Source organism: Herpailurus yagouaroundi, unplaced genomic scaffold (assembly GCF_014898765.1).
Source record: "Herpailurus yagouaroundi ecotype Mexico unplaced genomic scaffold, PumYag 196, whole genome shotgun sequence".
NCBI classification, from domain to species: Eukaryota; Metazoa; Chordata; class Mammalia; order Carnivora; family Felidae; genus Herpailurus; species Herpailurus yagouaroundi.
The window spans coordinates 12,815,397-12,841,276 of NW_024412427.1; the positions used below are offsets into that span (position 1 = coordinate 12,815,397).

Consider the following 25,880-nt stretch of genomic DNA (forward strand, 5'->3'; position numbering starts at 1 on the left):
TTTTTTTTTTTTTTTTTTAAATAATCTCTCCTCCCAGCATGGGGCTTGAACTCATGACCCTGAGATCAGGAGTCACATGCTCTACTGACTGAGCCAGACAGGTGCCTTTTTTTTTTCTTTCTTTTTTTAAAGTAAGCTTTATGCCCAACATGGGCCTTGAACTCATGACCCAGAGATCAAGAATCATGGTCCACCGACTGAGCCAGCCAGGCGCCCCACTGTTATCCTGACTTTTAAGGTCATCACTTTCTTGCTAGTTATCACTCAGTGTGAATCCCTAGATACTATAATTTTGTCTTTAAAAAAAATCTCTTTTAGGGGCGCCTGGGTGGCGCAGTCGGTTAAGCGTCCGACTTCAGCCAGGTCACGATCTCGCGGTCCGTGAGTTCGAGCCCCGTGTCGGGCTCTGGGCTGATGGCTCAGAGCCTGGAGCCTGTTTCCGATTCTGTGTCTCCCTCTCTCTCTGCCCCTCCCCCGTTCATGCTCTGTCTCTCTCTGTCCCAAAAATAAATAAACGTTGAAAAAAAAAATTAAAAAAAAAAATCTCTTTTAAGTCCCTTTTAATCTATAGATGTATTTTTTTAACTTTTTTTTTTTTTTTTTTTTTTTTTACAAAACATGACAGTATATCTTAGACCTTGTCCATGTTAGTAAATGTGACTCTCATTTTTATTTTTATTTTTTTCAATGATTCCATTGTTCCATCCCAGTGGATGGACCGGTCCCCCCCACTGATGGACACTTAGGTTTGCACTCTTGCTGTTACAAACAATACTGTGATGGAAATCTTTATACCTATCTTTTTATGCACTTGAGTAATTCTTAGAAGACATTTCTGGAAGTAGAGTCATGGGTCCAAAGAATAGGTTTGTTTGGGTTTTTTTTAACAGTATGATTCACTTGCCATCCCATTCGCCCATTTGAAGCACACAACTCAATAGTTTTTCAATGGTATGTTCAGAGTTGTGCAATCATCACCACCATCAATTTCAGAACATTTTCATCATCCCAGAAAGAACTCCACACCCATTTCTCCCCAGTCCCTTCCCCCTACCTCTAGGCAATCACTGCTGTAAAAGAGTCTGCAAGGTTCACCCATTATGGACACTTCATGTAAATGAAACCATACAATGTGCGATCTTTTGTGACTGACTTCTTTCACTTAGCATATATTTCAGGGTTTACCCATGTCACAGCACGTATCAGTACTCCTTTCCTTTTTCTTGCTGAATAATATTTCTGTGTGTAGCTAGACCACATTTTATCTATTCATCAGTTGATGGGCATTTGGGTTGTTTCTACTTTCTTAGCTATCATGAATAATACATCTGTGAACATTCATGTAAGATTTGGGATGAACATATGTTTTCACTTCTCTCAGATCTGTACCTCCCAGGTATAGAACTGCTGGGTCACGTGGTCATGCTATTTAAGCTTTTGAGGAACTCCCAGACTGTTTTTCAAGATGGCTGCACTGTTTGCATTCCCACCAGTAGGGTGTGAGGGTTCTGATTTCTCCACATCCTTGCCAACACTTTTCACTGGTTTTTTTTTGATTACAGCAAACCTACTGTGTGTGAAGTAGCATCTCATGGTTTTGATTTGCATTTCCCAAATAGCTAGTGATTTTCAGCATCTTTTCATGAGCTTATGGACCATTTGTATATCTTCTTTGGATCAATGTTTATGCAGATCATTTGCCCATTTTTAAATTGGGTTATTTGTCTTTTAGTACTGAGTTGTAAGAGTCCTTTATGTATTCTGGTTACAATTCCTTATCCAGATATATGGTTTGCAGATATTTTCTCCCATTCTATGTCTTTTCACTTTTTTTTCCTTTTTTCTTTTTTAATATGTTATTTTAAGTAATCTCTACACCCAACGTGGGCTCGAGCTCACAACCCCGAGATCAATACTTGCACGTTCTACGAACTGAGCCAGCCAGGCGCCCTGTCTTTTCATTTTCTTGACGATGTCCTTTGCAGCACAGAAGTTTGTTATTTTGATGATGTCCAATTTACCTGTTTTCTTTTTGTTGTTGTTGCTATGCTTTTGCGTCATATTATCGACTAATCCTAGGTAATGAAGATTCAGGCCTGTGCTTTCTTCTAAGAGTCTTATAGTTTTAACTCTTATATTTGGGTGTAAGATCCATTTTGAGTTAATTTCTGTGTAGGGTGTGAGGAAGGTGCCCAGCCTCCTTTTTTTGCAATGTGGATGTCTAGTTGCCCCAGGCACCATTTGTTGAAAAGACTGTCCTTTCCCCACTGAACTTTCTGGGCACTCTTTTTTTTTTTTTTTAAGTTTACGTGTTTATCTTGGGGGGGGTGGGGGACAGAGAAAGAGAGGGACAGAAAGAATCTCAAGAGGGCTCCACACTCAGCATGGAGCCTGATGTGGGGCTCAGTCCCATGATCCCATGACTGCTAGATCATGACCTGAGCCAAAATCAAGAGTCAGACGCTTAACCGACTGAGCCACCCAGGCGCCCCTGTCTGAGCACTCTTGTTGAAGATTAATTGTCTGTAAATGTGAGGGTTTATTTTTGGACTCTCATTCCGTTCTGTTAATCTATATATCTATTCTTATGTCAATACCACACTGTTTTAACTACTGTAACTTTGTAGAAACTTCCTATGGCTTCTCCAGCAATGTTCTTCTTTTTTCAATATTGTTTTGGCCATTTGGGGTCACTTGAATTTCTCTAAGAAATTTAAGATCAGCTTGATAATTTCTGCAAAGAAGCAAGTTGGAATTTTGTTGGAGATGCTATTGAATCTGAAGATCAATTTTGGGAGTCTTGCCATCTTAACAATATTGGGTCTTCAGATCCATGAACATGGGATGTTTTTCCATATATTTAGGTCTACGTTAATTTCTTTCAACAGTATTTTGTAATTTTTAGAGTATAAGTTTTATACTTGTTTTGTTAAATTATTTGTAAGCATTTTATTCTTTTATGCTAGTATAAATAGAATTAATTTCTTAATTACATTTTGAAGTGTTCATTGCAAGTGCACAGAGATACAGTTGACTTTTTTGGTATATTCATCTTGAATCCTGCAACCTTGCTGAACTCATTTCTTAGTTGTAAATTTGTGTGTGTGGATTCTTTAGGATTTTCTATTTACAAGGTCATGTCACCTGAAAATAGAGATAGTTTTACATCTTCCCTTGCAACCTGGATGCCTTTCCCCGCCTTGTTTAAGTATACTGGCTGGAACTTCCAGTAAAATGTTGACTGGAAGGGCAGGCGTGTACGTCATTGTCTTGTTTCTGGTCTCAGGGGGAAAGCACCCAGTCTTTCACCATTAAGTACGATCCCCAATACTCTCTGTAGGAAGGCTCATTTTAGGCTTTCCTGAAAGGCTGGTTGGTTAGAGCTTCACTATTAGCAGATGAGAGGGACCCCAGTCCCTAATCTCCTTGTCAGTAGCTCCAGGTTTTAGAGGTGAGGAGCCCAAGGCCAGAGAGCGGAAGTGCTGCATACATCATCACACAGTTGCTCAGCTACCTGCCATGCCAATTGTCTTTGGTCACTGGGGAGTGAGCCTCTGGGACACTCAGTCTTCCCTCCCCTGATGGAGATGCCTCGTGACCCACCAAGAGCAGCCACTGGTGCAGAAGGAGACCTGGCTTTTGTTCTGGACCTGGCCACGGACTTACTGCATGACCTTGAGCTAGTTACTCCCCCTCCACACCCCTCGTAGCCCCAGGCCTTGGTTTTCCTATCTGTGCAGTGGGAGAGGTGGTTCAACTCTGAAGTCTCCACGTCTGACCCGTCTGACCGTCCACCCTTAAACCTGGGCTGCTTCTGCCACTGCCCAGAGTGGCCACCAGAGGGCACCCCAGACCAGCATTTGGCCCAGCTAGGGCACAGGGGGCCCTAGGGAGGCTGAGAAGCAGGGTGTGTTTTTAAGGAGCTGCTAGCTTTGCTTGCTCAGGCTTCCTTGTGGCTACACCTGCCAGGCCCTGTGCCTCATTCCTCTGGATGAGCCCTGGTCTCTGAGGAGGGAGGATGGAGACATCACCCCCAAGGCCAGTGACCTTGCACTCATCCCTGACTGCCTTGGTTTGGCTGCCTAAGGCCCAGGCATCCGGTGTCAGGGCCAACAGCCTTGAGTGTCTCAGCCGGGAAAGGTTTCTACTGTCTCTGGGCCCCTGTGGGCACCGCATCCTTTGCCTACTGCATTTCGTGGCAGTACAAAGCCTCCCTCCTGGTGAGTTCCTGGCCACCTGGAAGGGAACAATTACAGCCCCTTTAGGACATGGATGGATTCTTGCCAGGGGTCCTGGACAGTGTCGCGTCTGAAACCACACCCTCTGGGACTCCCAGATTCCTCAAGAGACCGACTCCCCAAACCTCAGAACTAGGCACCTTAGGCATCAGAGACCACCCGACACTCCCCAGGGCAGAGTATCTGACCCCCGTGGTGAAGGATTCTCCTGGGAGCACAAGAGGGGTTCCAGCAGCCCTCTCTAGCCTCCCCCCGATGCTGATTGTACCCTCCAAATAGAAGCAGAACTTTTGCTTTCAAATCGAGCTCCAAGTCAAAGCAGCAGCTCTCAGCCCCTCGCGTGGAAGGACACGGGAGCACGTGCCCAGATGCCCGCCACGTTTGCCTGGAGCCCCCATTATTGTTGTGTCTTCCCCCCTGCTTCCACACCGGGTCCTCTTGAAAGCAGAGTGAGTGTCCAGTTCCCCTACGTCCACTTCAGGGTGGCTGGCTCAGGACTTGGCGTCCAGTAGAGAAGCTCAGCAGGTGTCACCATGGGAACCCTGACCCCATCGTCTCCCACTCCGGGGACCAGGGCTGCCTCTGCCCCTTTCTGAGCCGTACGACTTTGGGCAGGTCACTTAGGTTTCTGCGCATCCACTTTGTTTTTCCTTTGTTCCTCTACTTCCCTCAGACGGTCACGGGGGTCAGAGCGGAGATGAGAGCCGTGGTGTGAAGGGTGACCTGCTCTCCCTGTGTCTGACACGGGGACACAGGCCCTTATCACCCCTGCTGCAGCTGTGGTGTCAGCTAGGAGGTCACATGGAAGAGAGGTGGACAGCAGGCCACATGACTCCCTGGGATTTTCAAATAATGGCTGGCGTTTTCTGGGCCCCTTCTGTGCACCAGACATTGTGCTGAGTAGCTCACCTGGGTCATCTCTCTTGATCCCTTCAGCGACCCTGTGAGGAGGACGCGTTACCGTCCTCAGCTTTGCAGATGAGGAAACCGAAGCATGGAACGATTAGCTACCTCGCCCAAGGTCCCACAGTTGGCAAAAGGTGGGACTGGGGCTTGGACCTCTGGCCTCTGGAGCCCACGCTCTTAGCCACTGGGCCACTTCCTGCCTTGAGCAGATGTGGGGCTGGGATGGGCAGTGTGGGGTCTTTTTGTCCACTACATAGGAACCTCCAAGGACCACAGATCCTCGGTTCTGATCCTTTTTTCTAGACTTGTGTACCGAGACCAGAAAGGAACCCCTCCTCTCAATCTCTGTCTCTCTCTCTCTCACACACACAGCAGGGCCTGTGGGGCAAAGCAGGACCCCAGCGACAGCAGGTGTTGTCACAGCAGGGAAATTGGGTAATCCTCAAAGCCCCTATGGGTCTCAGAATCTGTGATTCGAAAAGTCATCTTGGGGTCTCATCCACAACAGCCAGCCTCCCATCTTGGTCGAGCTCATTTGCCCAACTCGGGGGTCTTGGGAGAGGGTGAAAGGAAGTACCTCAGAGGCTCAAAATGATGCCCACCCTCCAGCCCAGACACTGGGCACCAGCAGGCTCCTCCTCCCCAACGCCCGGGCCCTTATCAGGAAAGCAATTTGGGTTGGTGGGGAGGGGGAAGTCCGAGGCCCTGGGCTCCGGCAAGGTGGGTAGGAGAGATAGGGAAGTGGGGAGGGGGCCGTGGGGCCCTGCTGGGAGGGCCTGAGGATGGAAGGGATGCCGGGAGCCAGCGCTGTCCTTGCTGGCCTGGCCTCTTGACATGGTCCCAGAGCTGCCTTCCCTCCTTGCCAGGCAAGGCGCCCGCACCTTTAATTAGCGAGCAGCAGCCTCTCCCCGATTCATCTCAGTCACTGTTTAATTAGCCGCGCACAAGGCACCCCTACCCCCCAGCTCTGGGTTGAGCAGCCTGCCTCTCTCATGGAGGCTGCCACCACCTCATGGTGTCCCCTCTCACACACACACACACCCCACCGTATTTATTCTGCTCCCCAGAAGGGGGGATGGGGCGGGCACGCCTGGCTGAAACCTCAAGGAGATTCTGGGCACTGACGCTTGTATTCAAAGCATCCAGCAAACATTATTAGGGCTTCGAGTCTGCGCCAGGCTGGCGCTGGGCGGAACCCAGGCTGGATGGGGGTGGCCGACCGCCGTCCTGTCCAACTGTTCCAGAACGGCTTTTCCCTTTGGGAGGTGCCGGGACACCTCTCCAGCTGGTCCCAGGGTGTTGGGAAAAGCTTAATAATCCTCCCTGTTGCGGCGGCGGGGGGCCCCCCCCGCACCGCACAACCAGAAAGGAACGACCGTTTCTTCCTTCGCCTCCCTGCCCCAGAGCCCAGCAAGCCCCCCGGAGAAGGGTGCATCCACTGCGGGGGACAGGGCCCTTCCTCCAGCCGGGCCTCCGCAGTGCTCAGATCCCAGAGGCCCGGGCCGAGGCCATGGGCAAAGGGAGGCAGTGAAGCATCTCAGCCCTGCTCTGGGGCCTTGGGGGCACAGGAGAGAGCCCACGGCGTGTGGCCGAACCAGCTGCCCTCTGTTGCCCTGAAGCAGGGCGGAGCTGGTGGCCCCGGCAGCCGCGGTCACACCCTTCCGGGCAGAGCCGGGGTGCCACCGCCTCAGGGCAGCCAGCTGGAGGCTGGAGGCTCAGGTTCCAGCAGCCCTGCGCCCCAGTCCCTCCTGTGGCTTCAGGCAAATCAGCCGCCCTGGGGCCTCAGTCCTGCCCACAGAAGGGTGCCGGCCCCCCTGCTCTGATATGGACTAGGGACACGGAAGGACTAGCGCTTTCTCTGGTACTGACCATCTGCGTGGCCGCGGCCAGCCACCAAACTGTGCCGTGCCTCAGTTTCCCCATAATGTCTACCTCGTGGGCTGTCCTGAGGATTAAATGATTCACGATGTTTAACACACTCAGAAAGGCGCCTGGCAGAGGGAGGAATCATTGGCTGTTTCTGCCATGATTTCCCATGCTTTTTACCAATCGATATTTATTGCCAGGTATGAGGGACTTGGTGGTGAGTAATATGGCAATCTCCCTGCCTTTCAGAGTTTTCCTTCCGGTGGGGGAGGCGGATGAAAACAAGTAAATAAAGGAAAAGTGCAATTGCATCTGAACAAAGTCTGCGGTTTAGTTAATAGTAATGTGCCGGCCTTAACATCTTGGTTTTAACAGATGTACCATGGTCAGGTTAAGTGACGCGGTGACGTGGAGAAAAGTGGATGAAATGTATACAGCCACCCTCTGTACTGTCTCCGCAGCTTTTCTGTGAACCTAAAATTATCCCTCCCCCAAAAAAGTTTATTTAAAAAATACAATTTCGGGTAAGGGTAAGCGCCATGAAGAAAATAAACAGGGCTAAGATAGAAGAGGGTGTGGGGGCCGTTGTAGACAGGGTGGGGTCTAGGAGGGTCTCTGTGAAGAAGTGACACTTGGGAGAAACTGAGTGATGGGAAGGAGCCAACCTTGGGAGATGAGGGAAGGGCCTGCCCCAAGCGGACCGGCAAGTGCAAAGGCCCGGAGGCAACCACTGCCTTGGGAGGTTTGCAGTCCACCCGCTGGGTGGGAGAGGCTCGATGTGGGGAGATGCGTTCAGAGGAGGAAGTAGCTTCCCTTCAGCATCATTTTGCCCTTTCAGAGGACAGGAAGGAAGGAGACTCGGCAAGAGCCTGTACCTAGCTCTCTGGTACCTCTTTTTTTTTTTTTTTTTTTAAGTAAGCTCTATGCCCAACACGGGGTTTGAACTCACGGCCCAGAGATCAAGAGTTGCACGCTCCACCAACTGAGCCAGCCAGGCCCCTCTCTAGTAGCTCATTTTAGTCTGTAACTTAGTTACCCCGTGGGGGCAATGCGGTCATTTCGCTTCTAGACGAGCCGGTGGACAGGTGGAGACTCGGCCCATGTCACAGGCCTGTGCTTGGAAGGGACACCTCCTGGGTGTTGAGGTTGTGCTGGGGTCTCGCTGGGAGACACGGAGCGGGTCCAGGCCTGGGTGTGGCTACGGAGGGGTGGGCCAAGCCAGGCACCCTGTGGATGCGGTCTCTGGCCAGCATGAGACCATGTGTCACGGCAAGGGAGCACCTCTGTGTGATAGTTACGTAATCCACTCCAGTAACAGTAACATCACACGTATGTCATACAAAATTCTGGAAGTCCAAAACAACAGATAGATGACAATTTAGATTCCCCCCTCCCCCTCACTTTTCCTCCCCACAGATGCTGAGACCCGTTCCTTGCGGTCTGGACGACAACTCTTGGACCACACCAGCGGACCATCGGCGGGTCCCCTGGTACCACCTTCCAGAAAGCCCTAGATGCAGGGCTGTCTTTTCTCATCCTCATCCCCAGCCTTGCCGTGCGTGTATTGAGCCCTTCACGTTAAGTCAGAGTGAACTGGGGCACAGGCAGGTTAAGTCGCTCTCCCACAGGGTTCAGACTCAGGGACTCTCTGACAGCATTGTACAGATGAGGAGCGCGAGGCACAGAGAGGTTGTGCGACCAGCCCCCGGTGACTCTGAGCGGGTTGAGGGGCCGGGACCTGAGTCCGGCTGGCTCACTTCAGAACCCACTGCACCGCTGCGGCACCATCCTGGGAGAAACGCCCCCGACTCTGGAGCCCACCGGACCCAGGACTGATGTCCACCACTGCCTGGCTGCATAGCCTCGGGCAAGTCACCGTCTTCCCTGCGATGCGGCCCCCTCCCCCGCCAGGACAAAGAGAAGGAAGCTTTCCTCTCAGATGGCTTGAGGGTGAGTGCAAGTGGTGGAGAGCTCAGGCGTGGGGCAGGCTCCGGGCACACTGGTCTCACCCCCGATTGTCATGATGGGCAGGAGGAAGGGCACGGCCAGGTGGGTGCTTCAGGGGGCCCTCAGCTCAGGTGGGGCCTTCCTTCCCTGCAGCTGTGCAGACAGAGCAGGGGGCCGGCCCACAAGAGGGATGGGTGGAACCCTCTCCCCACTGCCTCCCAGCACGCAGCCACGCTGCTGACCCAGGAGTTCTGAGGAGTCAGGAGAGGGGAGGGGGGTTTCCAAAGGTTTGTGTGATGCCCGCCCCCCCCCCCCCCCCCCCCCCCCCCCCCCAGCGCCGTGGCCCCCGACGCAGGAGGGCGGAGGAGGGGGGGGGGGGGGGGGTTTTAACGATTTGTTTGTGTGCCCCCCCCCCCCCCCCCACGACACCCACACACAGGCTGAGCACCAGGACCCTGCGGGGGTGGGGAGGTGGCTGGGGCAGGATGCAGAGGAGGAGGCCGCAGCCAGAAGCGGGCACCCAGGTGCCAGCTTAGGCTGGATTCCTGGGGGTCTCCATACTGGCAGTGTGACCTCAGGCTGGTGGGCTGGCCTCCAGCCAGGCAGGCTCAGAAAACGGATTCATCTACCTGCCCTGCCCACCCCGGGATGATCAGAATGTTGGGGGCTAAAACAATCAGATTCTCCAGGACAAACCCAAATGCCAGTTTTTTCATCTGCAGTGTGCACCAGACTGTTAGGGGCCAGACTACTTTAGCCCCCCATCTGGTTCCCTTCCTCACACCCTAGGCCCTGAAAACCTGGGTTAGTAATAACAAGGGGGCCCTGGGATCTAGGTGTAGACCGGGGTCTTGGAGTGATCCTAGCCAGGCTGCATCAGAACAGCACCGTGGAGCGGAGAATGCTGGGACCAGGGAGGCAAAACCACGCTTGGGTTTGACGCCCAGCTCTGCTGTGTCCCTGGGCATGCTAACTCACCACCGTGAGCCTCATTTTCCCCATCTGTAAAACGGGGCTGTTATCAGGCCGAGATCTCACCACAAAGATAGAGCTTCTGACACAATGCACAACCTGTAGTAGGTGCTCAATAAATCACTCTCCTCCACTGACTAGCCAAGTAATCTTGTTTTCCAAACCCTACAGGGCCTAGAGACAAACTCTGGCACTTGTCCTGTATTCACACGGCCGTCTGGGATCTGTACTTTGGTTGCCAAATGCTAGAATTGCTGGAACATTTACAAGAAGATGGAAGAGATGATTTGCAAGTGGTGCTGTCCCTGCTAATGGGGCTTGGTGGTCACAGGGCCTCCTCTGCAGGTGCCAGGAGTCTCCTGAGCCTGAGACACCTCTCTCTTGCCCGAGGCTGGGCTTGCCCAACTCACAGAGGTTTCTCTTTGGCAAGTCCTTTTTCTCAAAGGCTCCTGACAAGACAAGACGCCGCCTTCTGTCCTGATGATGTCTGGGTGTTGCGTGTGGTCTGTAAGAGCCGAGGCTGCTGCGGAGGGTGGAAGGGGGCTGGGTCAGTTCTTGCTGGGCATCCTTGAGGGGCCTTCACGCTCCGATCCCCCCCCTGACCCGTGGAGCAGGGCTGAGGGCACATGGCAGGGCGACGCTCGCCTGTGGGCCAGCGTGACCGTGCTTGAAAAACTGGGGGTTTCTGAGGGGGTTTTCAAGGCAAGGAGGATGATTTTTAGTAAACGTTCTGTCTTTTCTGTGAGGTGGAAACTGTGAGCCAGATATGACCTTGACCATCAGTGTTTTTCCAGGAAGATGCTAAATTGATATTGGGCCGAAAAGGGCATTCGTGGTCAAATAAATTTGGGAAACACCACCATGAACATCCGATGGGCTTCCTCACTGCAGGTTTCTCAGGCCCTTTCCTGAGCATTTGCTAAGGGCAGGGGCTGTACCTACCCAGCAGCCAGGCCTGTTGGATGGTCATGTTCTTTTCAACCGTCTTTTCTTTCTTTCTCTCTCCCTTCCGTCCTTCCTTCCTTCCTTCCTTCCTTTCTTTTTTAAATTTATTTATTTGTTTTGAGAGAGAAAGAGGGAGAGCATGAGCAGGGGAGGGGCAGAGAGAGAGGGAGACAGAATCCCAAGCAGGCTCCTCACAGCCGCGCAGAGTCCGATGACGTGAGGTTCACACCCACGGACCGTGAGATCACGACCTGAGCGGAAACCAAGAGTCAGATGCTTAACTTACTGAGCCACCCAGGCGTCCCTCAAATTGTTTTTTCAAAAAGCATCTCGTGAGACTAGAGGGCTATGGAACTCACTTTGGGAAATGCCGAAACGGTTGAAAATTTCCCCCTCCTCCATGTATGAAAGCTGGAGGACATGAGGGGAAGATGGGGGCCAAATAAGTTGAAAAGACTTGGAGGATGTTCGAACCTTTATTTTATTTTCTAAATGGTGTTTGTATTTATTATTTATTTATTTATTTATGGGAGAGAGAGAAAGAGTGCATGAGCAGAGGGGAGAGGCGGGGCGGGGGGCGGGGAGAGAAAGAACCTTAAGTAGGCTCCCCGCTCAGTGCAGAGCCCAACTCGGGGCTCTATCCCATGACCCTGGGATCATGACCTGAGCTGAAATCAAAGAACCAGACTCTCAACAGACTGAGCCACCCAGGCACCCCTCTAACCTTTCTTTTACTTTTTTTTAATGTTCATTTATTTATTATTTTGAGAGAGAGAGCGACAGACACAGTGAGAGAGAGAGAGAGAGAGAGAGAGAGAGAACAAGCAGGGGAGGGGCAAAGAAGGAGGGAGACAGAGGATCCAAAGCAGGCTCTGTGTGCTGTCAGTGCAGAGCCCAAGGTGGGGCTCAAACTCATGAACCATGAGATCATGACCTGAGCTGAAATCAAGAGCTAGACTCTCAAGCGACTGAGCCACCCAGGTGCCCCTCCAACCTTTACTTTAAAGCTGGGACTTTGGGACACCTGGTTGGCTCATTCAGTGGAGCGTGTAACTCTTGATCTCAGGACCGTGAGTTTGAGACCCACATTGGGTGCAGAAATTAAACATAAACTAATCTCTAAAAAGCTGAGACTTTAATCCCTATTTTATGTGCGTCAGCTCACAACCACCCTGGAGAGTAAACACGGCTGTCGTCTTCATTTTTCTGAGGGTAAACAGAGGCACAGAGAGGCAGGCCCTTCCCCAAGGTTCACAGCTTGTAAGCGGGATTTGAACTCAGGCTGCCTGAATGAGGGGCTACACACACAACCACCGCGCATGCCTTCACCACGGAGGCTGGGTTGGTGAAGCCGGCCCTGCCCAGCAGCCACACGCTGAGGCTCCTGTCTGACGGTTAAGCTTCCTGCAAGAGGCTGGTCTCCAGGGTTCTTGGGAGAGTCTGCCTGCCATTTCACAGGATGAGAGTCTTCAAGCTCTGAAACCAGGGCCTGGGGACACCCAGTAGGTGAGCCCTGCTGTCCACAGCTTGCCTAGCAGCAGCGTGGCCCCACCAAGAGGCTCTGTTATGGTCTCATTTCATCTGCACCCGGTTTCTCCATTCTTGCAGGAGAGGCTTAGAGGGGAGCCAAGACTCAGAGCGGGGAAGTAATTGTCCCAGCCACACAGCCAGGAGATGGTGAGGCTGGGATTCACAGTCAGGCAGTTGGATTCCAGAGCTGGGTGTTCAGGATTCAGGTGCCCTTGGTGACAAAGCAGTGGCTTTCCGGAGCCAGGGCAGGGGCACTGCAGCAGGGTCACGCCCCACCACGGCCCTGTTCTCCTCTGACTCGCCATGGCCCCTACCGATACTCTACAGTCCCCCTCTGGACAGATACGCTCTCCAGTTCCTTGCTAATGTCTCCGGGCCTCCCCTTCCCAGCCTTACACAGGCCAACAGTCAGTAGCATAAAAACAGGCGGATAGGTTGCTGCCACCAAGAAGCAGTTGCCATGGAGGCTTCTCGGCCACTCAGGGCTTTATCTCCAGCTCCCGGAGCAGGGTCTTGGCCATTTCCTCCTTCTGGGGCGCAGACTTTTTGTTCCGGGTGTTTTTTCTTCCCTTTGGTTCACCGGTTCCTGGAGGTGGACTTGTTTGTCCGTCTGTGTCCATCCACAGACCCTCATTGGACACCTGTCGTGGGCCTGGCCCCAGCTGGGCTGGCTTCCGTAGCAGCTGTGCTGGCCCTCACTTGCCCAGAGGGTAGGCAGGACTCCAGGATGCTTCCAGATCTCCCCGGAGTCAGGGGTGCATGACTGTATGGGCAGGATCTATTGCTTGACAGTAGGACAGGACGTGGGTTCAAATCCTACTTCAGTAAGTTAATAATAAAGACACAAATGACCCATGTTTTTTAAAAAAAAAAATTTTTTTTCAACGTTTATTTATTTTTGGGACAGAGAGAGACAGAGCATGAACGGGGGAGGGGCAGAGAGAGAGGGAGACACAGAATCGGAAACAGGCTCCAGGCTCTGAGCCATCAGTCCAGAGCCCGATGCGGGGCTCGAACTCACGGACCGCGAGACCGTGACCTGGCTGAAGTCAGACGCTTAACCAACTGCGCCACCCAGGCGCCCCATACCCATGTTTTTTTTAAGTGAGCAAAGGATCTGAGTAGACATTTCTCCCAAGAAGATATGTAAAGAGCCAATAAGCACACGAAAGATGCTAAACACTATTAGCCATCAGGGAAATGCAAATCAAAACCACGTGGGATATCACATCATACCCACTAGGATGGCTCTAATCAAAAAGACAGATCATAACAAGTGTTGGCGAGGACACAGAGAAAATGTGACCTTCATGTACTGCTGGTGGGAATGTAAAGTGGTGCAGATGTTCTGGAAAACATCCTCAGAAGATGAAACATAGCATTATCCTATGCCCCAGCAATTCCACTCCTAGGTGGATCCCCCCAGGGACTTGAAAACACATGTCCACACACACAAATGACATAAATGTTCATAGAAGTATTACTCATAATACCCAGAAAAATAGAAATAACCTGAATGTCTTTCAACTGATGAATTGAGAAATATAACATGGGATGCTACTTAGCCATTAAAAGGAATAAAGTGCCGACCGCACACTATAGCACGGGTGAACCTTGAAGGCATGTTAAGTAAAGGAAGCCAGACACAAGCACCACACATTGTGTGAATCCATTTATATGAAAGGTCCAGAACAGACACATCTGGAGAGACAAAAAGTGGTTGCTTATGGCTAGGAGCAGGGGTTTGGGGAAATGGGGAGTGACTGCTAATGAGTAGGGTTTTGTGGGGGAATGATGACAAACTTAGCAAATAGTGGTGTTGGATGCACAGCTCTGTGAATACACCAGAAACCGTTGAATTGGACTCTAAATGAGTGAATTGTGTGATATGTGAATTACATCAGCATAAAGCTGCTATAAAAAGTTAGGAAATACAGGTAAGCAAAAGAAAAAAAATGGTAAGGTCATAATCCTATCATGTAGAGACAACCCCTGTTACATTTTATTTATTTTTTTCCCGTTACATTTTATTTTATTTTATTTTATTATTATTCTATTCTAGTCTAGTCTAGTCCATTCCATTCCATTCCATTCCATTCCATTCCATCCTATCCTATCCTATCCTATCCTATTCTATTTTGAGAGAGAGAGAGAGAGAGAGAGATGAGAAAGAGAATCCCATTGTCAGTGTGGACCTAGGTGCGGGGCTCAATCTCATGACCGTGATCAAGGCCTGAGCCAAAATCAAGAGTCGGACACTCAACCAACTGAGTCACCCAAGTGCCCCCTCCCCTGTTACATCTCAATGATACTCTCCCAAATTATATTGCTGCCCTACATGCTGCTTTTTCATTTGATAATACATGGAGAACATGTCGGTAAACCTACCTGGATGTAAAACCGAATCCTGTTTCAACCACTCCCTGGCTATGGGCCTTGGGTAAGCCAACCTCAGCTCTCAGACACTTGGTCTCTCCACCTGTAAGGTGGGGTAACCCAAGGACCCCCTCCAGAGGAAGCAGAGAGGACAGAAGGAAGGACATGGCACACGTAAGGCACGTGATACAGACACGGGGCCCAAGGGAAACACTCTGAAGGTGGAGGCCCTGTTCAGATTCCATCTGGGCCTAGCTGAGCACTTCCGCCAGGCCCAGCTCCTTTCTGTGCTGTTCTGTATGTTTCCGACACATCATGGTTTAAAACATTCATGGTTTAAAAGTAGGGAGGGTGGTCAGGCACTGACCCCGGAGGTGGTTGTGACCCTCTGGAAAGAAACCACCCTTCCCAAGCACCTACTGTGTGCCTGGCGTAGGCTCATGTTGTCTCCTTACAATACCATCAACCCCATGTGACAGATGGGGAAACTGAGGCTCAGGGAGCTGCCGCCTGCCCTTTGCAAACAGTCGAGGGTGGAGCTAAGGTTCATTTCCAGGTTTGCCTCTTGAAAGTCGGTGTCCTTGCTGCTTTGCTGTCCTCCAAGGAAGGAACACCTCTGAAAAGCCTTGAATCCTGTCCAAATTGGGGATTGGGCTATTATTTCCCAGACCTGGAGAGGGAGCAGCCCAAGGAGGAAGTCACTGCTGCTAGATTTTGAACAAGAGATGTGTTCATGTGTGCCTACTCGCTCTGAGCCCTCTGCTGGGCTGTGGGGACACAGAAGGGGCTTGAATGTGGTGTCTGCTCAATGCACAGGCTGGCAGGGTGGCCGCCAGGGTGAGCCAGGGCCCCACCTCCCGGGTAGGGGTGAGGGGCACAGGCTCTGCAGCCAGACAGTCGGGCTTGGAACCCCACCTCCACTGGTGACGTGGGCAGTTACCCCACGGTCTGAACTTGATTTTCCTGTGACAGGTGGGTGTAAGCTCTGAATAAGTTAGAGTGCCTGGGGTCACTCAGCGTAGCTCCTGACATGGGATGAGCTTTGGTATCACTGGGGTGAGCCAGGCTGACAGAGGCAGGGAGCCCAGGAGGAAGGGCCCCTGAGGGGGCTTTTGCCCACGCTGGCATTTTGTATGCTCCCCTCCAGACCCAGCGGATGGGTGGCCAGCCCATGTGAAGGCTTGGAGACAGTTGGCCACAGCTTCCCAACCCATTGGCTAGGAGAGAAGAGGAAGGGGACACCGCCACCAAGAAGTCTGCCCCCATCTCCCCAGACAGGCTGGGTACCCCCTGTCTGCCTGTCCCAGGCGGTTTCTCTGTACCCCTTCAACATGGACCCCAACCGGCCTGGCCTGGTCTCTGTACCCCTCCCCTGCTTCCTGTCCATCTTCCCTTCATCCCCCTCAGCACCAACTCTAGGACAGCCACCTACTGGGACCCAGGCTGCCTTTGTAGTCCTGTGGACCCTTTTGTGAAGCCCAGCCCTGCCTCTGAGCAGCTCGGTGACCTCAGTAAGAGACGGGGGCCCCCCCCCCCCGCGAGCCTCCTTCCTTCCCTATGGTAGCAAGGTTAGCAGCTGGCTCCAGAGTCCGATTCCAACCCCCGCACTTACTGCTGTGGCCCCCTGGGAAAGTAACTCAGCCTCCCTAGCCTCAGTCTCCTCATCTGCACCTCCACAATTTGAGAATTCACTGAGAAAATTACATGTAAAAGCCTCAGAACAGTGGGTGGGACATAGCAAATGTTCAAGATATTTTGGCCATGGTTACTATGATCCTGGCCTCTTAGGTCTGTTGCAGTGCCCAAGTCCTGCCCCAGGGACCCCAGCTCCAAATGCCAGGTCTGCGGACCCACATACAGCCTGGTCTCTGTCCCTCCCACCACCAGCCCGTTAGACTGGGCACTCTGCTTTGTAGGCCCCCGCCCGCACCCTGCATGGACACGGTGTGTGCTGATGTCTGTCGAACAAACTAAACAAAAGACGAAATGCATAAAAAGAAGGTGGAGCGGGGAAAGTGCAGGGTCCACTCATTCGGTCACCGTTCATTCTTTTATTCAACTATTGCCTGCTGAGCACCTGCTATTGGAAGCACTGGGGATCCAGCAGCAAACACAACAGGGAAACCGCTGCCAGGGTAGAGGGGACACTCTCATAGGGGAGCCAGACCCCAAAGGAAATGAATAGTGACACAGAGAGAATGCTGGTTCGTGATAAATGCCGGAAGAACACGTCCAGCAGGGAGAGGGAGGAGGGTACTGGAGAGGTTGTTAGCTGAGACAGGGGAGCCAAGGAGGCCCTGCGGAGAAGGGGTATCTGAGCAAAGATTTAAGGGAGGTGGGGTTATTTGTTCATTCATTCATTCATTCACTCATTTGTTCATTTGTTCCTTCCTTCCTTCCTCTTCCTTCCTTCCTTCTTCCCTCCCTCCCTCCCTCCAGGCAGTCAGCCAGTGACACCAAACATCTCCTTGGGCCTGTTATGTGGCCTTAGCAGGCCTGGTGGGAGGAGTGGAAGCAGAATCTAGGGTGACCAGTCACGGGATCTGCCCGGGGCTGAGGTGTCCTCGAGACACAGGACTTTCAGTGCCAAACCGGAAAGTCCCGGACAAACCAGGACAAGTGGTCGCCCTCACAGAGATTGCCCTCGGTACCAGCGGGCCCAGGAAAGGTCAGCAAAGGCCTCCACTTGCTTCTCTGAGGATGTGACCCTTGCGAGGGATGGGGAAGGGAGAGGCCATGCGCCCTTGCCAGGTGAGCGAGGATGACAGAGGCCCCAAATCACCAGTGCCAGAGCCTGTCGGGGCTGCAGGTACGGGACAACACTGTCTTCCAGGGGTCAGCAGGCGATGGGGCGGGAAGGCATGACGGGGCCTTGGGGGTCTGTGCGGGGGCCGCGTTGACTGTGGGCAGCCAGCTTCCAAGCAGGTGGGTGCCTGTGTCTGCATTTTAGAAAAAGCCGTGCTTTGCTCTGCAAGTTTTCTCCCCGAGGCAGAGGAGAGAGAGAGAGAGAGAGAGAGAGAGAGAGCAATACCATGTCCTCGTTCCTCCTTTCCTTCATTCCAGCGAGCATTGAGCACCTTCCAAGCTCCCAGCTCTGGCCAAGATGTCTGCACTGGGTCAGCAAGACAGGGAATTTCAAAGCGAATAGTGGAGAATCTAACTGAAGGGTAGAGGGGTGTTTGTTGCATTATTTTCTGTAGGTTTAGACATATTCAAAAAATGTTGTGGTGAAGAGTAAATAAAAATAAGTCCTCGGCCCCATATAGAGCATCTGGGGAGGGTATAGATGAGGCAGGGTCCTTCCCTCCAGCAGCCCAGGCTCTGATGCAGGGTCTGGGTCCATAAACCTGCCTTTCCACAGGGTGGGTGCTCTGTGTGTGTGAGGTCCTCAGAGGAAGGGCCCTGAGGCAGGCCTGGGAGGCCAGGGGGTGGGAGTGGGGCGGGGGAGGCGGGCAGCCGGGGTTCACAGGATGGAAAGGGAAAGGGAAGGGCACTCAGATGGAGGAAGAGCAGAGACAAAAGCTCAGAGACTGGAGGCACAGGGATGTTGAGGCAACAGGACGTTCTGTGTGGCTCAATGGAGGGTTCGAGAGAGACTGGAAAGGGAAGTTGTGGCCTCACGGACCTTGTCTCCTTGATTCCGCCTCTGAAAATAAAAGTGAGACTGGCCCACTGTTGCAAAATCAGAGAACACAGGAAATTATCTTAAAAAAGGAAATACAACCCCTAGGTTAGCCCACCACCAGAGGTAACCATTGTGAAGTATTTGACGCATTTCCTAATATCTTTATATATACATGTATCTATACATACTTATAACTTAGAATAATAAGTTAGTTTGTATCATGCTGTCTTTGGGTTTTTTTGAAGATTAAAAATTTTATTTTTATTTTTTTAATTTGAGAGAGCGAGAGCGCGCACGCGCGCAGGTGGGGGAGGGGCAGAGGGAGAGAGGGAATCCCAAGCAGGCTCCAGGCTCAGCACGGCAGAGCCTGATGCGGGGCTCAATCCCAAGCCCCCTGAGCTCATGACCCGAGTGGAAACCAAGAGCCAGACGCTCAGCTGACTGAGCTACCCGGGGGCCCCTTAAAGATTTTAAGTAACCTCCATACCCAACCTGGGGTTCAGACTCACAACCCGGAGATCGAGAGTGGCATGGTGTACGAAATTCAGGAGCCCCTGCATTTTGCTGCTTTTTACTTAACGTTGCGCCAGATGCATTTTTCTAGTGCCGTTAAATAACCTCTGCTAACCTGATTTCTAAGCCATTCGGATGACTCCAGCCAGTGGTGGATTCTTGGCTAAAGTGGTGATTTTTCATGGCTGGGCACTGTTTGCACTTGTTTGCTGTAACAAAGAACACCGTGATAAACAGCCTCCATACATACATAATTCCATGTCCACATCGCTGATTTTTTTTTTTTTTTCCTGGTCAGTTCCTAGACATGAGATTCTTGGAAACCCTGCTCAGCGCGGAGCTGGCTGGGTAACCAGGAGAGGGGGTGGGGTTCCCAAGGCCACCCGGTCCCACCTGAGGACAGCCTGGGCCTCAGCTGTAGGGAACAACTTGCACTTTCTAAGTGCCTCTGGTCTCACCTACCTCCAGGCCGGTTTGTCTGGGTGTTACAACGCCCCTCCCCGAGCTCTCTCTTTTCCCCCTTCTCTCTGTCTTACTGACTCTTCCTCATCTTTCCAGACGCTGGCATAAGCTTCCCCAGGGAGCTTTCCCAGGGCCCCCAGACTGGGAGCTCCCCACCGCCACTCCCTCTGCCGCTGTGTGCCTGGGCCATCTCCACCGGAGTGCTTTCTTGCGGGGTCACAAGTGCTGTTTCTTTGTCTGGTTTTCCTTGTCCCCTGAGGACAAGGCCCAGGCTAGATTCATCTCTGCATTTCCAGAACCAGGGGTTGAGCTGGCTCATTTCAGTTTCAGTAAATGTTTGTTGAGCAAAGGAATGGAGAGTTGGACAAATGAATTGAACAAATGAAACAAAGTCCATGGAGGAGGCTGGGGCTCAGACATTGGACTTCAGACGAGCATCCAGTGCAGGGGGACAGAGTGGGGTGCAGAGCAGGGCCCCTGAGCCAAGAGCAAGGAGCAGGGAAGGGCAGACTCTTGAGAAAGGAAGCAGGGGCCTGGGCAGTGCAGGGCAGCAAAGGAGGGAGTGAACTAGGGACTGACCTTGGGAGTCAGAGGCAGGGGGGCACGAATGGAGGGTAATGTGGACAAGAACATTCCAGAAGAGGGAAGAGTTTCATGGGCTCTGGAGCCTCCACGTGGATTCAAATCCTGACCTTGATGCGTACAAGCTGTGTGATTCTGAGTCAGTGACTTTGCTTCTCTGTGCCTCAGTTTTTCCACCTATAAAATGTGAATAACAAATGTTAGTACTTCATTCATTCATTCATTCATTCGTTTGCTTTCTCACTTAACAGACACTTGTTGAGTGTCTGTTCTGGGCCCAGGATCAGAGGCTCAGATGGAACTGACCATCACGGTCACACACGCGAGCAAGCCCTGTAGCCGAGATGGAACCCAGGTTTGGAGACCACAGGTTCTGTTCGTGATTCCCTGCAGTCTCCCTCCCAGGCTGTGGTGAGACCAGAGGAGGTGCAGTTACACACGGAGGAAACACTTACTAAGCAGGAGATGCTGCCAGTCCTCCTGAGGTGTCGTCATCATCAGGTAGCCTGTGCTGACCGAGCACGAGGTCTTGGAGAATGTCCCTACCCCCTCTGAGCCTCGGTTTCCTTTAGGGCGAACAACCATCTTGGTTTGCCTAGGAATGAGGATTTCCCCAGGATGCGGTGCTTTCCCTGCTAAAACTAGGACAGTCCCAGGCAAACGGGGATGGTCGGTCACCCTAGTTCCCTCACCTGGGACATGGGGAACTGCCCGCCTCCCAGGGCTGTTGTGCACAACAGAAGTAAGCACAGGGGAAAGGCAGAAAACCATGGGAGTAGAATTCTAGATCGATTACATGAATATTAAAGACTTCCATGTGCCATGGAAATCCAGTCATGAAAAAGAATGAGCCAGCTCGCATGTACCGCAATGGAAGAAGCTCTAAGATACATATTTTTAGTGAAAAGGGCAAGGTACAGAACGTTTTGTGTGGAGACCTTCCACTAGTATCAGAGGAGGGGTGTGAATAGACACACACATGTTCATGTGCGTGGATTCTCTGGGGAGGGAGCTGGGTGGCTGGGGAGAGAAGGTGAGGAAAAGATCAGCTTTTCACTATATATCCTTTTGTGTTGTTGGAAGGCTTTTAACCTTTTGTTGTCCTCATCAGGTTGAAAAACCTCCTCAACTTCTGTCTGTCCAAAAACAAACAAACAAACAAACAAACCCAAAATTAAAATAAAAAAGAACGATTCTAAACGATTGTTGGAAGGCCAAAGATACACAGCAGGAAAAGCGTTTAGCTCAGGGTCCAGCACCCAGGATGTACATGAATGGCCTTCTCTCAGCTCCCACCCATGGCCTCGTTGGCTGCTGGTCTGTGTAAGCAAGGGGCACAGTGTTCATCCGGCTCAGGTGCAAGCAGAGTCTGGGAACACACAGTCTGGGAACCACAGGCCTGGGGCTCACGGGACGCTCACCCGCTTCTGTGCCTACATGTTCCGAGGTGGCCATCTGCCAGGTTCCAGGGCTCTCCCTGCATCTTGGGGTGGAAGTGAGCCCATCTTGCAGGCTAAGTGCTCAGCGTTCACATACTTCCAGACTTCCCAGACTAGGAAACCTGCATGTGCTGCTGCTGCCACCAAAGCCAGTTCTCTCTGCCTCTGGCCTTGGGGAGAAAGAGCCACAGCTGGTGTAGGAAGGAGCTCCAGGCTCAGCCTGAGACTACCCAGCGGGCCTGACCCCCACAGAGCAGCCTCCCGTGAGATCCCGGCCCAGCCCTGCCTTGAGATGCCAGACACGTGGCCAGGCTCTTTTCTTTTTTAATTTTTAGCGTTATGCACATATTTCAGGGAAACGTTCTCCTTGCAATATCTCAAGCATTAACAAAATGTAGCAGACAAAAACCGGAGTAATTCCCCTGAATTTCCTGAGCCTCATTCCCCTCAAACATTACTGCCTGTTAGTGGGTATGCCCTTGAACGTTTTGCTATCCTGTGTATATGTCTGTATCTTTCCCTCTGTATGTACATTTCCATCTGCGGGTGTGACTATACCTTCGTCTATATCTGCATCAACTGTATCTATAACTATGGATGTAGAGGTGTGTGTGCTTCTCACATAAGTGGTAACGTTCTGCATGTTCTGTTCTGCAAGGTGCCTCATTTTTCACTGAATGTCATATGGGCGTTGTTCTGGGTCCGCAGACATACAACCACCTGCTTTTTAACAACTTAGCACTATTCCACCATGTGAGCTGGCCCGTCGTTTCTTGTCCAGTCCCCTATTGAACATTTAAATGATTTCTATTGTTTTGCTTCCACAAACGGCCCTGGGCAGGCCTCATTGTGCACGGAGCAATTTCTCTGGGATAGGTACCTGGCTAACCTCCCAGAACTACTGAAGACACTGGGTACCCCATCTGTGACGAGTACTAAAAAATCGCAGCCCGGGGAAGCCAGAGAGCAAAGCCACACTCCCACACAGGGCATAGACCGCCTGCTTCTGTGCACATCACTGGCACTCAGCTGCCCAGTGTATCACATTTTTGTATCAGACCATCTCTCCCCAGCATGATCCTTACCTCCCAAGCCTCCAATCACTCTATTGGGATGGCTTTGAAACCTGGATTACAGGGAACTTTCCAGCCATCTTGGTTTGTCCTGCTAGTGAGTGACCTCCTGCTTGGGGTGACTTCAGAGAAAACGGAGGAATCTCCCAGCCTCCAAATTTCTCCCATATCTAAAGGAAGAGGAAGTTTGGTGAAGTCCCTGCCCCTTTTGGGAGCTCTTTTTCCTAAGGCTTCCGCCACACGGGCAGTGTGGAACAAAGAAGGGCAGGCTTGGGAGGTGGAAAGCATAGCAGGAACCCAAAGAGATAGAACCGTAATAATGGCCTATTCCTTACAAAGTACCTGCAGTGCCCCTGACCCCACACCAAGCCTGAGGCACTCCCTGCACTGGGTGCTGTAATTGCCCCCACCTTGTAAGTGAGGGAGCCGTGGCTCAGAGGGAGGGGAAGCAGGATCTGAACTCAGGCCTATACAGCCTCAAAGCCCAGGTCCTGTAATGGCAAGGAGCTAAAAATGTGTGCCAGAAGGTAGTGCTGACTCCCCGGGGAGCCCAAGATACACGAAGGCTGGAGAAGCGTGTGTGTGTCTTGGTGAGGAAAGGGATCGAGAGACGAGTGGGATTTGGGGAGCAAGGGAAGCACCTTCCGGGGTCGGCGGAACAGCCCGAACAAAAGCCCGAGGTTGGGGTGAACCTGGCATGTTGATGGGAGAAGGGTCTGGTCTGGGTCTGGGTGTGAGACGCAAAGCTGGAAGCGGCGGAGGGGGGCGGGGAGGGGCCCTGCACTGCCTGCCGTGAATGCCAGGCAGGGAGCTGGCTTGCAGCTAATCACCACCGCCGTTATTATCTACAGTCAGTGACATGAACACAGCTGCCATCACCCCGGCCTTCCACACGTGTCAGCGCACCCTTCCAACAACTTCAGGACATGGCCGCCACGACGTCCGTTTTGCAGACGAGGAACTGACAATGGAGCACCAAGGGGGCCGGATCACGGCTGCTGACCCACCCCGGTATGCCCTGTGCCCAGCCCTGGGACTGCCCTCCAGGACGAGAGGGACAGAGGGAGGAGGAAGGCAGACGGAGGGATGAGGGCGTGGGGCGCCCCGCCGCGCACCGTCACGGCCCCTTGCACCCTCTGGGTTTCTGAAGATGGCGGGTGCTGGCTGTGGTGTGGCCTTCCTCAGCCCTCCTGACCCGAGCCGCTTTACCCCAGTGACCTGCGACTCCCAGGGCCGCTATTAGCCGCGAGCTTGGCCCGGAACCCTTCCTTCTGAATTTACACCCACAGTTCTTTGTCTCACATTCCAAACGCAAGCACTGTTGGATGGCTGCACCCCACAGAGCTCTGGGAATACATGGGACTTACCCACCCGGCTCCAGCCACTCCATGATCTGGGAAACAGCAGGCTCTTTGGGTCTGGTCCTGGCCAGAGCCTCAGTTTCCCCGTGTGTAAGACAGAAGGGGTCACTGTCAGACTGGATAATTGCTATGGGTATTTATGCTTGTCTTGGGCCCCTGCTCCTCTGGCTTCTGGTCTCAGAAGACATGTTGGCACAGGGAGTGGAGTGTGGCCCCACCTCAGACCCTTGCTAGCCTCTGTCTCAGGAGGACAGAGCCGCCCTGGACCGGGGGTCAGCCATGAGTTCAAGCTCTGCTCCTGACACTTTCTAGCTGCAGCCTGAGTGAGCGTGTCTGGTACCCACCACTTATCGGGCACCTGACATCACAATCCCTCCCTCTTTCCCTGCCTGGGCAGGTCAGGTCGCCTCTCCGGGCCTCAGTCTCTGGACGCCTGCGATGGCTGTTCCTCCTGCCCAGCCCAGCACCAGGGCTGTTCGAATGAAGCCAGTGTAAGATGCTGGATGGGGAAGAGCTTTGCGGATGGAAAACTTGGCCCATTGGGAAGATTTATTGCCGTGACTGTAAGTGTGAGGGCCAAAGGCCATCGGGGCCGGACGGCCCCTGCCCAGAAGGCTGTGCTGGAGCCCAGGCCGCTTTCCCTCCATCTGTGGTGAAGGAGCAGATGACCTTCTCCCCGGGGCCCCAACGTGTGGTGACATGCCAGGGCTGGGCTCCCTTTTGACCAACATTTTGCCTCTTATTTTGGAATGCCCACCTCCCCTGCGGGGCCCTGGTCAGCACCTAGATGACCCAAGTCTGGGGGGCGGGATACACAGGCAGCCCAAACCCCTGGGCAAACAGAGACGCAGACCAAGCCCTTGCTCCCTCTCAGCCCCCAAGTCCCGTCTGGTCTTCCTGTTCTCCTCGAACCCATTATTCCTGGGGGTCCTTGCCTTACCGGTGGCCCGTGCCAGCTTCCCCACCGCCCTCATGGCCCCTCCGTTTCCTCTCTTGCCACCAGAGACCTTTGGAAATCAAGGATTCCGGCAGATCTCTCCTGCCGAGTGCCCTCTGCCAAGTGTCCCGGCCTGTGCAGAGCCCCAAGGGGCAACAGGGGCCAAAGGAGAGGAAGAGTGTCCCCGTGCTCTGTAGCCTGCTGACCCCTGGCCTGCTAGAGTGGCCTCCCGCTGCTCCTGGGCCCTGCATGCTGACCGAGGTGCGCCCCCCACTCCTGCCCACAAGAGGCTGTGCCTGCCCCCTCTCCCCTCTGCCCGGACCCCACCCCTTCCCTCAAACCTGACATCGCCTCATGGGCCCTCTTCCCATCCTGCCTCCGGTGTGTGAGGGAGCCTGTCTGTGTCCCCTTGACAGTGTGTGCTCTGTAAGCCATGGCTGCAAGTCTCTCTGAGGGGTCCATGAGCCCCGGGGGAAAGGCACACCTGCTTCGCGGCTGGGGCTCTGAGCCCAGCACTGCCCTGGCTCCTGAAATACTCGTCTGATACCCAAACCCATGGACGTCACTCGCCGGCCTGAGCATGGTCACCCCAGGCAGTCGGGAGTGTGTGTGACCTCAGGCTCAGCCAGGCTGAGCTATATTTAGACACCGGGGCCAGGGCGAGCTTCTGGGCCAGAGAAGGCGGCGGAGCCCACGGTGGGGCCCCAGGGGGACCTCCTCATCTAGGGGGACGGTCCCGTGTAAGAGGCCGTAGCCCAGACCAGGCGCTGTTGGCTCCCACTGCCCCCAAAAAAGGCCAAGGAAAGATTCTGTTTGAACAAAGGAGGCTCTCTGGCTGGTTTTGTGTGTGGTGTGTGTTTATAGTTAGAAAAAACAAGTTCCGGGCTGGTCGGTCAGCTCCAAGGGTGGGCCAGGGGTGGGGGGCAGGGGCGAAAGCAGGGGTCTCCCGGGCAGCCCTGCGGGCCCCTGCCAGAGCTGGGTAGCCGTCTGCCCACCGGGCTGCCTGCGCGGCGTTCCTCCCCCGCATACCTCCGGCGCCGGGCCAGGCCAGGGTGCGGCCACCCGGCGGGCGAGGAGGGGCTGGCCTGGCCCCGGCTGCTCGCTCCCC

At 53.0% G+C, this 25,880-nt stretch overlaps 2 protein-coding genes across 2 annotated transcripts in view; both read left to right on the top strand.

The window, feature by feature from the left end:
- The window catches only part of LOC121012318 (uncharacterized), a 27,385-nt gene extending 1,777 nt beyond the window's left edge, over nucleotides 1–25,608 (top strand). Inside the window, exons 2-6 of the mRNA XM_040447354.1 lie at nucleotides 17,220–17,589; nucleotides 23,326–23,485; nucleotides 24,233–24,295; nucleotides 24,332–24,398; nucleotides 24,839–25,608. Coding sequence (XP_040303288.1) covers nucleotides 17,499–17,589; nucleotides 23,326–23,485; nucleotides 24,233–24,295; nucleotides 24,332–24,398; nucleotides 24,839–25,117 — 660 coding nt within the window. The 5' untranslated portion in view covers nucleotides 17,220–17,498 and the 3' untranslated portion in view covers nucleotides 25,118–25,608. The remainder of the gene's footprint in view (nucleotides 1–17,219; nucleotides 17,590–23,325; nucleotides 23,486–24,232; nucleotides 24,296–24,331; nucleotides 24,399–24,838) is intronic.
- LOC121012040 (uncharacterized protein C20orf203) lies at nucleotides 5,743–7,586 on the top strand (the record flags this gene model as incomplete). The annotated part of the gene is given in 4 exon segments (XM_040446798.1): nucleotides 5,743–5,811; nucleotides 5,813–5,859; nucleotides 5,861–5,971; nucleotides 5,973–7,586. Coding segments are annotated over 4 exon segments (336 nt in total), but the record flags the coding sequence as incomplete, so codon positions are not given.
- Nucleotides 25,609–25,880: the final 272 nt, after the last annotated feature.